Here is a 12,809-nt window from a genome sequence, read left to right as displayed (position 1 = left end):
CCCTTCCAACCCTCTGCGGCTCTCAGCGCCATCGCCAGCGGCTCTATGGCCAGCGCAAACAGCAGCGGGGAGAGCGGGCAGCCCTGCCTGGTCCCTCGGTACAACCTAAAGTACTCCGACACTTCTCTGTTGGGGCACTCCCTCAGTACTGACCCTCTGACAGTGCGGCACTCCCTCAGTACTGACCCTCCCACAGTGCGGCACTCCCTCAGTACTGACCCTCCCACAGTGCGGCGCTCCCTCAGTACTGACCCTCTGACAGTGCAGCACTCCCTCAGCACTGACCCTCTGACAGTGCGGCACTCCCTCAGTACTGACCCTCTGAATGTGCAGCACTCCCTCAGTACTGACCCTCTGACAGTGCGGCGCTCCCTCAGTACTGACCCTCTGACAGTGCGGCACTCCCTCAGTACTGACCCTCTGACAGTGCGGCACTCCCTCAGTACTGACCCTCTGACAGTGCGGCACTCCCTCAGTACTGACCCTCTGACAGTGCGGCACTCCCTCAGTACTGACCCTCTGACAGTGCGGCACTCTCTCAGTACTGACCCTCTGACAGTGCGGCACTCCCTCAGTACTGGCCCTCTGACAGTGCAGCACTCCCTCAGTACTGACCCTCTGACAGTGCGGCGCTCCCTCAGTACTGACCCTCTGACAGTGCGGCCCTCCCTCAGTACTGACCCTCCCACAGTGCGGCACTCCCTCAGTACTGACCCTCCCACAGTGCAGCACTCCCTCAGTACTGACCCTCTGACAGTGCAGCACTCCCTCAGTACTGACCCTCTGACAGTGCGGCACTCCCTCAGTACTGACCCTCCCACAGTGCGGCACTCCCTCAGTACTGACCCTCCCACAGTGCGGCGCTCCCTCAGTACTGACCCTCTGACAGTGCAGCACTCCCTCAGCACTGACCCTCTGACAGTGCGGCACTCCCTCAGTACTGACCCTCTGAATGTGAAGCACTCCCTCAGTACTGACCCTCTGACAGTGCGGCGCTCCCTCAGTACTGACCCTCTGACAGTGCGGCACTCCCTCAGTACTGACCCTCTGACAGTGCGGCACTCCCTCAGTACTGACCCTCTGACAGTGCGGCACTCCCTCAGTACTGACCCTCTGACAGTGCGGCACTCCCTCAGTACTGACCCTCTGACATTGCGGCACTCCCTCAGTACTGACCCTCTGACAGTGCGGCGCTCTCTCAGTACTGACCCTCTGACAGTGCGGCCCTCCCTCAGTACTGACCCTCTGACAGTGCAGCACTCCCTCAGTACTGACCCTCTGTTACAAAGCGCAGAGAGATAGGGAGGAAAGGGTGGCTAGGCAGAAGCTGGTCGACTCCATACTGGAGGTAGACCGTAAATACTCCGAGGCCCCGACCATAGAGCTCCTGGCGGAGAGAAAAGAATTACAAAGGAACTTTGACCTGCTCTCCACCAGGAAAGCAGTGCACCAACTCCGCCAGGCACGCGGGGCCCTGTACGAACACGGAGACAAAGCCAGCCGCCTGTTGGCACACCAGCTGAGAAAGCAGGCAGCCAGCAGGGAAATTGCGCAAATCAGAGGTACCAGAGGCACGTGGGAAACAGAACCAGAGAGGATTAACGAAACCTTCAAGGCCTTCTATCAAGAGCTATACACCTCGGAGCCCCCAACGGGGAAGGCTGGGATGAACCGGTTTCTTGATGGACTGGACATACCAGTCGTGGGAGAGGGCAGAAAACGGGATCTGGAAGCACCACTAGCACTGGGAGAGATCATGGAGAGCATTAGCTCCATGCAGGCGGGGAAGGCGCCGGGACCGGACGGATTCCCGGCGGACTTCTACAAAAAATTTGCGACAGCGCTGGCCCCGCACCTGCGGGAGATGTTCACAGACTCGCTAGCTAGGGGCACACTGCCACCCACGTTAGCACAGGCCTCAATCTCGCTGATACCTAAGAAAGACAAAGACCCAACGGAATGTGGGTCATACAGACCCATATCTCTGCTGAACGCAGACGCCAAAATACTGGCCAAAATCCTAGCCAAAAGACTAGAAGACTGTGTACCTGAGGTGGTCACAGAGGACCAGACGGGCTTCGTCAAAGGTAGACAGCTTACCGCGAACATCAGGCGCCTGCTGAACGTGATAATGACCCCCTCCGGGGAGAGAACACAAGAGGTGATCGTCTCCCTGGACGCAGAAAAGGCCTTCGACAGAGTCGAATGGAAATACCTCAGAGGTACTGGAGCGGTTCGGGCTTGGAACAGGGTTCACCGCTTGGGTAAAGCTCCTATACAACGCTCCCATGGCGAGTGTACGGACCAACAATACCAACTCCCAATACTTCCAGCTGCACAGGGGCACCAGACAAGGATGCCCACTGTCCCCGCTGCTGTTCGCACTAGCAATCAAACCGCTAGCAATCGCGCTCAGGGCAGCAAAAAATTGGAGGGGGATCCGAAGGGGAGGTAGAGAGCACAGAGTCTCACTCTATGCGGATGATCTGCTCCTCTATATCTCGGACCCACAAAGCAGCATGGACGGAATCATAGCGCTCCTGAAAGAGTTTGGAGCCTTCTCGGGCTACAAACTCAACATGAGCAAAAGTGAGATCTTCCCAGTACACCCGCAAGGGGGGGGTCAGCAATAAAGGGGCTGCCGTTCAAACAAGCCCAAAATAAATTCCGCTACCTGGGGATCCAAATAGCCCATGACTGGAAAGGCATCCACAAATGGAACCTCACCAGCCTGACGGAGGAAGTTAAAAAGAACCTGCAAAGATGGAACACACTCCCGCTCTCCCTCGCGGGGAGAGTCCAGACGATCAAAATGAACGTACTGCCCAGGTTCCTTTTCCTGTTTAGATCCATTCCGATCTACATCCCCAAGGCCTTTTTCAAAGCGCTGGACAAACATATCATGGTGTTCGTATGGGGGGGTAAAAATGCTAGGATCCCAAAGAAGGTCATACAAAAAACAAAATCCAGGGGGGGGCTAGCCCTCCCGAATCTACAATTCTACCACTGGGCGGCAACAGCCAAGCGAGTAAGGGGATGGATCCAGGAGCCAGAAGCCGAGTGGGTGCGTGCGCAGGAGGCCTCCTGCATGGGAACCTCCCTCCGGGCCCTCGCCACGGCAGCACTCCCATCCCCACCCAAAAAACACTCCACCAGCCCAGTGGTGACAGCCACCCTCCAATCCTGGAACCAACTGCGGCAGCAATTTGGCCTGTACAAAATGTCGGACAAGGCTCCCATCTGCAACAACCATAGGTTCAAACCAGCACTGACCGACGCCACCTTCAAAAGGTGGAGGCAGGACGGGGGGACACTGACAGTCAGGGACCTATACACGGACGACAGGATCGCAACACTGGACAAACTGACAGAGAAGTTTCAGCTAGCTGGGGGGAACGAGCTACGGTACCTGCAGCGCAAAAACTTCCTACGAAAGGAGACAAGGACGTACCCACAACCGTCACGACAGACACTATTGGAAGACCTACTGGACGCAAGTATCCTAGAGAAAGGGAACTGTAGTGACATGTATGACCGACTGGTAGATAGGGACGACACCGTACTGGACGCAACAAGAAGGAAATGGGAGGACGACCTGGGGATGGAGATAGGGTGGGGACTCTGGAGCGAAGCACTGCATAGGGTCAACACCACCTCCACGTGCGCAAGGCTCAGCCTGACGCAACTAAAAGTGGTACATAGAGCCCACTTAACGAGAAACCGTATGAGTAGGTTCTTCCCGGAGGTGGAGGACAAATGTGAGCGGTGCCAGAGAGGCCCGGCCAACCACGCCCACATGTTCTGGTCTTGCCCCAGACTTGTGGAGTACTGGACAGCCTTCTTCGAGGCTATGTCCAAAGTGGTGGGGGTGAGGGTGGAGCCATGCCCGATAGTGGCGGTCTTCGGGGTTTCAGACCAGCCAGATCTATTCCTGGGGAGGAGGGCGGACGCCCTTGCCTTTGCCTACCCTGATCGCCCGCCGTGGAATCCTGTTTGGCTGGCGGTCAGCAGCGCCACCCAGAGCTGCAGACTGGTCCCCCCGGGAAACGTGTTTCAACATTTGCAGGTGAAGGCATTTGCTAGCCGCCAGGTGGAAGGGTTCCCCTTGCTCCCCAGCAGGGGGGCGAGCGATAGGGTGCTCTCGGGGGTCTGGGTCGGAGGGGGGAGGATATCGGACATATACAAAGTAATGCAGGAGGCTGAGGAGGCATCAGTAGAGGAGCTGAAAGCCAAGTGGGAGGGGGAGCTGGGAGAGCAGATAGAGGATGGGACATGGGCTGATGCCCTGGAGAGGGTTAATTCTTCCTCCTCGTGTGCGAGGCTTAGCCTCATCAATTTAAGGTGCTACATAGAGCCCATATGACGGGGACAAGGATGAGTCGGTTCTTTGGGGGTGAGGACAGATGTGTCAGGTGTTCGGGAAGTCCAGCGAACCATGTCCATATGTTTTGGGCATGTCCGGCACTGGAGGAGTTCTGGAAGGGGGTGGCAAGGACGGTGTCGAGGGTGGTGGGATCCAGGGTCAAGCCAGGCTGGGGACTAGCGATCTTTGGGGTTGGGGTGGAGCCGGGGGTACAGGAGGCGAGAGAGGCCGGAATACTGGCCTTTGCGTCCCTAGTTGCGCGAAGAAGGATACTGATACAGTGGAAGGACACGAGGCCTCCAAGCGTGGAAACTTGGATTAATGACATGGCAAGCTTTATCCAGTTGGAAAGGGTCAAATTCGCCCTGAGAGGGTCGGTACAAGGGTTCTTCAGGCGGTGGCAGCCTTTCCTCGACTTTTTGGCTCAAAGATAGGGTGCAGAGGTCGCAGCAGCAGCAACCCGGGGGGGGGGGGTGAGGGGGGGGGGTGAGGGGGGGGGGGTGGCAACAACGGGTGTGGTGGGTTATTTAAGGTTGTAATGCGGACAAATTTGTTCGCAGTTCATGTTTGATGTTAATTGTTGCTTTGTTTGTTTTTTTTGGGGGGGGGGAGGGACAGCGCGCGCGGGGGGTCGGACGGGGGGATATCTGTTAAGAGGGAATATTGTGTAATAGTCTATGGTTAGGGGGGGGTAAATATTTTCATGTAAAAAATCTCTTCAATAAAAATTATTTTAAAAAAAAAAAGGGCTGCAGACTGGCTGTCCGACCTCTCGGAATCTCTCCCAATGGAGAAAATCAAATTCGCCATCCGAGGGTCGGACGACGGCTTCCACAGAACGTGGGAGCCATTCACGCGACTGTTCCGGGACCTGTTTGGGGCCAACGTACATGAGGAAGAATAGTCGGGTGGCCAAGAGCCAGGGGGAAATGGGCGGGAATCGGGGGAAGGTAGGCGGGGGGAGGGGGGGGGGGGGATACGGGCTCGGTATGGGGGTTTGATGGCAAGCCAAGGCCCGAAACCAAACTATAAATAAATGCCTATAAACATGTGCCTCGGCCATATTGGGGAATGTAGGGTATGTCTGCTGGCTAAAGATGGCGGCCACAATTGTTGTTATGAAGATGCTTACCTGTAAATATTCATGTTAAATTTTTGTGTTTTCCTTTTTTTTTCTCTCTCACTCTAATAACTTGTAATTTGTCATATATAAAATATGAAAACTCAATAAAAAAAACATTTATAAAAAAAAGTACTGACCCTCTGACCGTGCAGCACTCCCTCAACACTGACCCTCCCAGGGCGGCGCTCCCTCAGTACTGACCCTTGACCAAGCGTCCCCACGTGACGCGGCCCCGGGACTGATTGGTCGGAGCCTCCCACGTGTCGCGGCCCCGGGTCTGATTGGCCGGAGCCTCCCGCGTGTCGCGGCCCCGGGTCTGATTGGCCGGAGCCTCCCGCGTGACGCGGCCCCGGGTCTGATTGGTCGGCGTCTCCCACGTGACGCGGCGCTCGGCTGTGACGTAGCGGCTCGTGCTCCGCTCTCCGGCCTGAATGGATTCCGCGCTCCCGCTCCGCCAGCGGCCGTACGGCGCCGCTCTGCCCGCCGCAGGTCAGATAGCCACCGGCTCGGCGGCGGCCCATCAAACCCCCCCCCACCCCCTCCCCGTGCCTCCGGAACCCGCGCGGAAAACCTTGGGCCTAGGCTCGGTGCGTGGGCCTCGCCCGGGAGAGGGGCCCGGATGTGGGGGAGGGGGAGATGGGGGAAGGAGGCCGAGGCCCCCCTGGGGGGGTGGGGGTGGGGAAGGAGGCCCCCTGGGGGGGGAGGAGGGGGGGGGGAGGAGGGGTGGGGAAGGAGGCCCCCTGGGGGGGGGGAAGGAGGCCCCCTTGGGGAGGGGGGAAGGAGGCCCCCTTGGGGGGGGGGAGAGGGGGTGGGGAAGGAGGCCCCCTGGGGGGGGGGGGGGGGGGAGAGGGGGTGGGGAAGGAGGCCCCCGGGGGGGGGGGGGGGGGAAGGAGGCCCCCTGGGGGGGGGGGAAAAGGAGGCCCCCCTGGGGGGGGGGGGAAAAGGAGGCCCCCTGGGGGGGGGGGAAAAGGAGGCCCCCTGGGGGGGGGGGGAAAAGGAGGCCCCCTGGGGGGGGGGGAAAGGAGGCCCCCTGGGGGGGGGGGGGAAAAGGAGGCCCCCTGGGGGGGGGGGGAAAAGGAGGCCCCCTGGGGGGGGGGGGAAAAGGAGGCCCCCCTGGGGGGGGGGGGAAAAGGAGGCCCCCTGGGGGGGGGGGGGAAAAGGAGGCCCCCTGGGGGGGGGGGGGGGAAAGGAGGCCCCCTGGGGGGGAAAGGAGGCCCCCTGGGGGGGGGGGGGGGAAAGGAGGCCCCCTGGGGGGGGGGGGGGGAAAGGGGGCCCCCTGGGGGGGGGGGGGGAAAGGAGGCCCCCTGGGGGGGGGGGGGAAAGGAGGCCCCCTGGGGGGGGGGGGGGAAGGGAGGCCCCCTGGGGGGGGGGGGGGAAAGGAGGCCCCCTGGGGGGGGGGGGGGGAAAGGAGGCCCCCTGGGGGGGGGGGGGAAAGGAGGCCCCTGGGGGGGGGGGGGAAAGGAGGCCCCCTGGGGGGGGGGGGAAAAGGAGGCCCCTGGGGGGGGGGGGAAAAGGAGGCCCCCTGGGGGGGGGGGGGGAAAAGGAGGCCCCCTGGGGGGGGGGGGGGGGAAAGGAGGCCCCCTGGGGGGGGGGGGGGAAGGAGGCCCCCTGGGGGGAGGGGGGAAGGAGGCCCCCTTGTGGGGGGGGGGAGGGGGGAAGGAGGCCCCCTTGTGGGGGGGGGGGAGGGGGGGAAGGAGGCCCCCTTGTGGGGGGGGGGGAGGGGGGAAGGAGGCCCCCTGGAGGGGGGGGAGGCTGAGGTTCCCTGGGGGGGTGGTGAGGAGGCTGCGGCCCCTGGGGGGGGGGGGGGAGAGAGTGGCTGTGGTCCCCCTGGGAGGGGGGGAGAGGCCGAGGTCCCCCTGGGAGGGGGAGGAGAGGCCGAGGTCCCCCTGGGAGGGGGGGAGGAGAGGCCGAGGTCCCCCTGGGCGGGGGGGGGGGGGGATAGGAGGAGAGGCTGAGGTCCCCTTGGGAGGGGGGGGGGAGGAGAGGCCGAGGTCCCCCTGGGCGGGGGGGGGTTTGAGGCCGCGGCCCCCTGGTGTAGGTGAGTAGGTCGGGGCCCCCTGGGGGGGGTGAGGAAGCTGGGGGCCCCCGGGGGTGGAGGGAGGTCCCCAGGGGGAGGTGAGCTGTGCTCCGAAAGCTAGTGTTTGAAACAAACCTGTTGGGCTTTAACCTGGTGTTTGTCAGACTACTTACTGTGCCCATCTTGTCGATGGTACACATGGCTGGCACTGTCTATCGGTGGAGGAGGGGTTGAATGTGTGTAGAAGGGGAGCAATCAAGCGGGCTTGCTTTGTCCTGGATGGTTGAGCTTCTTGAGTGTTAGAGCTGCACTCATCCAGGCAAGTGGAAATTATTCCATTACAGTGCTGACTTGTACCTTATTGATGGTGGGCAGGCTTCAGAGGGATCAGGAGGTGAGTTAATCACTGCAGGATTCCTAGCCTTTGACCTGGCCTGGTAGCCACAGTATTAATGTGGTTGGGCCTAGTTCAGTGGTAACCCCCAGGATGTTGATTGTGGGGCATTCCAAACGGTGCTGAAATTATGCAATCATCGGTGGAAGGAAGATGGTTGTGCCCAGTTCAAAACTCTGAGAAACTGCTGTGGTGATGTCCTGGAACTGAGATGATTGCCACAGTGAAGACAAACAAAATACCTGTTCCGTGTCTGCCATTTCTTTTTGCCCATTATAATTCCCTGACACTCTCCAAAAGACCAATGCTCACTTTAATTACACTCTTCCTATTTCATATTTGGGGATGCTCTGACTGTTTTGTATTTACAGCTAGCCTTCACCCATTCTCTAATTTATTCCATTTTTAAGTCATTCATTGTGTTTTTTAAATATATATTTTTATTCACCTTTTTCACATTTTCATCCACATTTACACCCATCAACAATAACAAATATAATGCCAACCCTTGGCCTACAATTCCTCCATCCCGCAACCCCCAAACAACCCTCACTATTTTAAATACAAACATCAAAGAAAAGGATTCCGGAAACCACCACCAACATACACAGTCAAAAAACCCCCCATGTTCGATGTCATCTAATTATTGAAAGTGCATAATAAACAAAGCCCATGAATTGTAGAACCCTTCTATCCTTTCCCCTCAACTCAAACTTTACCTTCGAGTGTTTAAAAACTCCCAACAGATCCCCACGCCAGGGCGCAGGATGGAGAAACTGACCTCCACCCCAACAGGATCCGTCTTTGGGCGATCAGCGAGACAAAGGCTAAAACATCTGCCTCCGTGCCCACTTCCAACCCCGGCCGATCCCCTACCCCGAATATGGCCTCCAGAGGATCCGGCTCAAGCCTCGTGTACCACCTTCAAAATTACCCTGAACACCACCCTCCAGCTTTGGGCAGTACCAAAACGTATGAATGTGGTTTGCAATGGTTTGTTTTTAATTTTGTCCAATTTTCTAACCTATCGCTCATAGAAGAGTATGATGTTTCTTTCAATTTCTTTTTAATTTAAAGTACCCAGTTTTTTTTCCAATTAAGGAACAATTTAGCGTGGCAAATCTGCCTCTTTGGGCGGGGCGGGGGGGGGGGGTGGTGAGACCCACACAGACATAGGGGAGAATGTGCAAACTCCACACGGGCAGTGACCCGGGGCCGGGATTCGAACCCGGGTCCTCAGTGGCGTGAGGCAGTAGTGCTAACCACCATGGCGCCCCATTTCTTTCAATTTGACATTATAGTTAACTCTGTTTGTTAGCCATGGTTGGTGCCTCCTTCTCCTAGAGTCTTTCTCACTGCAATGTAAGTTTGCTGAGGATTATGAAATATATACCAAATGTCTACCACTGCATCTCTACTGATTGCCCCCTAAACCTATCTTCCCAGTTCAGTTCAGGCAGAACGGCCTTCATATCCTTGTAATTGTGTTGATTTTTAAATGCTTATTCAGTTGGTGTTTACTGAGACTGTTAAAGGGTGTTGGGTGTTTAATGCTGAGGCTATCTGTGGCTGAGTTGGGAATATCTTAAGGGGGTTCCCTGCGATGGATGAATTGAATTTGAGGGCAATCTGAGCCGGTTTCTTTCTCCGAGGGTGTTTACTAAGATACTTTGTTAAAGTGATGAGTTTATTGAGTACAGTACTCTTAATGGCTGAATTTGAGGCTGTTAATTTAGGGTAGTGAATGCTGAGTTTGGGAGATTTATGGAGTTTGACATTAATGGGTGGATATTGACTGAAAGGACTTGATACCGATTTGTTTGGGGATAATTATTGCTGATTTTTATAGAGATTAGACTTTGCTGCTGATGGTTGGGTTTCCAGAGAGATGTTACAGCTGATGGTTGAGTTTTTGGGGGAGATGTTACTGCTGAAGGTTGGGTTTTGGGGGAGATGTTACAGCTGAAGGTTGGGTTTTGGGGGAGATGTTACTGCTGATGGTTCAGTTTTTGGGGAGATGTTACTGCTGAAGGTTGGGTTTTGGAGGAGATGTTACTGCTGATGGTTGGGTTTTGGGGGAGATGTTACTGCTGAAGGTTGGGTATTTGGGCGATGTTACAGCTGATGGTTGGGTTTTGGGGGAGATGTTACTGCTGAAGGTTGGGTTTTGGGGGAGATGTTACAGCTGATGGTTGGGTTTTGGGGGAGATGTTACTGCTGAAGGTTGGGTTTTGGGGGAGATGTTACTGCTGATGGTTGGGTTTTGGGGGAGATGTTACTGCTGATGGTTGGGTTTTGGGGGAGATGTTACTGATAAAGGTTAGGTTTTGGGGGAGATGTTACTGCTGAAGGTTGGGTTTATGGGGAGATGTTACTGCTGATGGTTGGGTTTTGGGGACATGTTACTGATGAAGGTTGGGTTTTGGGGAGATGTTACTGCTGATGGTTGGGTTTTGGGGGAGATGTTACTGATGAAGGTTGGGTTTTGGGGGAGATGTTACTGCTGATGGTTGGGTTTTGGGGGAGATGTTACAGCTGAAGGTTGGGTTTTGGGGAGATGTTACTGCTGAAGGTTGGGTTTTGGGGGAGATGTTACTGCTGAAGGTTGGGTTTTGGGGGAGATGTTACTGCTGATGGTTGGGTTTTGGGGGAGATGTTACTGCTGATGGTTGGGTTTTTGGGGAGATGTTACTGCTGATGGTTGGGTTTTGGGGAGATGTTACTGCTGAAGGTTGGGTTTTGGGTGAGATGTTACTGCTGAAGGTTGGGTTTTGGGGGGACATGTTACTGCTGATGGTTGGGTTTTGGGGGAGATGTTACTGCTGAAGGTTGGGTTTTGGGGGAGATGTTACTGCTGAAGGTTGGGTTTTGGGGGAGATGTTACTGCTGAAGGTTGGGTTTTGGGGGAGATGTTACAGCTGATGGTTGGGTTTTGGGGGAGATGTTACTGCTGAAGGTTGGGTTTTGGGGGAGATGTTACTGCTGAAGGTTGGGTTTTGGGGGAGATGTTACTGCTGAAGGTTGGGTTTTGGGGGAGATGTTACTGCTGATGGTTGGGTTTTGGGGGAGATGTTACTGCTGAAGGTTGGGTTTTGGGGGAGATGTTACAGCTGATGGTTGGGTTTTTGGGGGAGATGTTACAGCTGATGGTTGGGTTTTGGGGGAGATGTTACTGCTGATGGTTGGGTTTTGGGGGAGATGTTACTGCTGATGGTTGTGTATTTGGGGGAGATGTTACTGCTGAAGGTTGGGTTTTGGGGGAGATGTTACTGCTGATGGTTGGGTTTTGGGGGAGATGTTACTGATGAAGGTTGGGTATTTGGGGAGATGTTACAGCTGATGGTTGAGTTTTTGGGGGAGATGTTATTGCTGATGGTTGGGTTTTGGGGAGATGTTACTGCTGATGGTTGGGTTTTGGGGGAGATGTTATTGCTGATGGTTGGGTTTTGGGGTACATGTTATTGCTGATGGTTGGGTTTTTTGGGGGAGATGTTACTGCTGATGGTTGGGGTTTTGGGGGAGATGTTATTGCTGATGGTTGGGTTTTGGGAGATGTTACTGCTGATGGTTGGGTTTTTGGGGTGGTTACTGCTGAAGGTTGGGTTTTGGGGGAGATGTTACTGCTGAAGGTTGGGTTTTGGGGGAGATGTTACTGCTGATGGTTGGGTTTTGCAATGCAAGAGGCTGTGAGAAAGTGCTCCTTTGTTGTTGAATGCCATGTGATTAAAAACAAGCTGGTCCGTACTCATCATGTCTACGGATTCATCTAACTGCAGTGAGAAACATTCACGGCTGAATATGTTTGTGTATTTGCTGAGACGTGTCTTAGGCCAACAATCCCACCCATCTGGTTACTGTTAAAGCGCCAAGCCTCATGCTGTTCCTGGGTGTACAAAGGTGTCGGCAGCAACTGTCATAGCCTCCTTGATAACTTCGCCATTGGTGAATGCTTTCCTCCGTTTTGCCAGCAGGTGGCTTTTTAAAAAAATTAATTCAGAGGACCCAATTTATCTTTTTCCCAATTAAGGGGCAATTTAGCGTGGCCAATCCTGCACATCTTTGGATTGTGGGGGTGGGGGGGAGACACGGGGAGAATATGCAAACTCCACACACAGTGGCCGCGATCGAACCCGGGTCCTCGGCACCATCAGGCAGCAGTGGTAACCACTGCACTACCGTGCCGCCCCAAGCCAGCGGATGGCTAATGCGGAAAGATACCTCTTCGCTAACCTTGTCATGAGTGGCAGTTGAGCGTTCAAAATTCCCTGCAACTCCCAACTTTCTTTGTCTGAATTGCGCTGTTTAAAAGGAAATTCCCCCTGAATTTTGCATGCATCGTCTTTTGGTGCCATTTCAAGTGACCTCCTTACTCGAGGCTACTCTCTGCTGACAAATGATGCAAGTTGCCTTGCTTTTGACATTCGTAACAAGAAATTTGCTTCCCATTCTTGGTGGAAACGTTAGGTTTTTACCCTCTTGGAGATGCCTGGCTCCTTGCTCTTCAGTTTGTCTTCAAGCAGACTATTCCACGTTTTGGTTCCTGCGAGAAACTCGTTACCTGAGTTTGACAGATTTTTGATGTCCAGCAGACGACGAGCTGATTCACTCGTCATTCCGAGAATCCCGTCTCGTGTAATTTGGTGCTGTTCGGCAGGCAACGCATATAGGTTGCTCAAGACCCCGGATTGACCTGTCGATCGCGATCGGCTACTTGGAGACCCCACTGTTTTTGGTGAAATGGGCAGAAATCTGGCAGATAGAGTGTGATGTGGGAAAATGTGAAGTTGTTCTCTTCGGCAGGAAGATGAATAAAAGCAGAGTATTAATTAAATGGGGAATGGCTGCAACATTTCACGGTGCAGAGGGACCTGGGTGTTCTACGTGCATGAGCCCCAGCAAGTTAGTACTGTAT

At 55.4% G+C, this 12,809-nt stretch overlaps 2 protein-coding genes across 5 annotated transcripts in view; one reads left to right on the top strand and one right to left on the bottom strand.

The window, feature by feature from the left end:
* Nucleotides 1-5,706, bottom strand: part of gba (glucosidase, beta, acid) — a 33,119-nt gene extending 27,413 nt beyond the window's left edge. Inside the window, 1 exon segment of the mRNA XM_038787186.1 lies at nt 5,657-5,706. The gene's annotated coding sequence lies outside the window, so the exon portion shown is untranslated.
* A 129-nt stretch (nt 5,707-5,835) lies between these two features.
* The window catches only part of chtopa (chromatin target of PRMT1a), a 44,644-nt gene continuing 37,670 nt past the window's right edge, over nt 5,836-12,809 (top strand). For 2 of the 4 annotated variants that reach the window (XM_038787251.1, XM_038787250.1), the window contains exon 1: nt 5,836-5,975. In XM_038787251.1, coding sequence (XP_038643179.1) covers nt 5,918-5,975 — 58 coding nt within the window. In that variant the 5' untranslated portion in view covers nt 5,836-5,917. The remainder of the gene's footprint in view (nt 5,976-12,809) is intronic. The other 2 variants (XM_038787253.1, XM_038787254.1) reach the window with 2 other exon arrangements.

This window comes from Scyliorhinus canicula, chromosome 30, assembly GCF_902713615.1.
Source record: "Scyliorhinus canicula chromosome 30, sScyCan1.1, whole genome shotgun sequence".
Taxonomy (NCBI): domain Eukaryota; kingdom Metazoa; phylum Chordata; class Chondrichthyes; order Carcharhiniformes; family Scyliorhinidae; genus Scyliorhinus; species Scyliorhinus canicula.
Note: the sequence above shows the minus strand (reverse complement) of the source record. Positions and strands in the feature narration are given on the sequence as shown.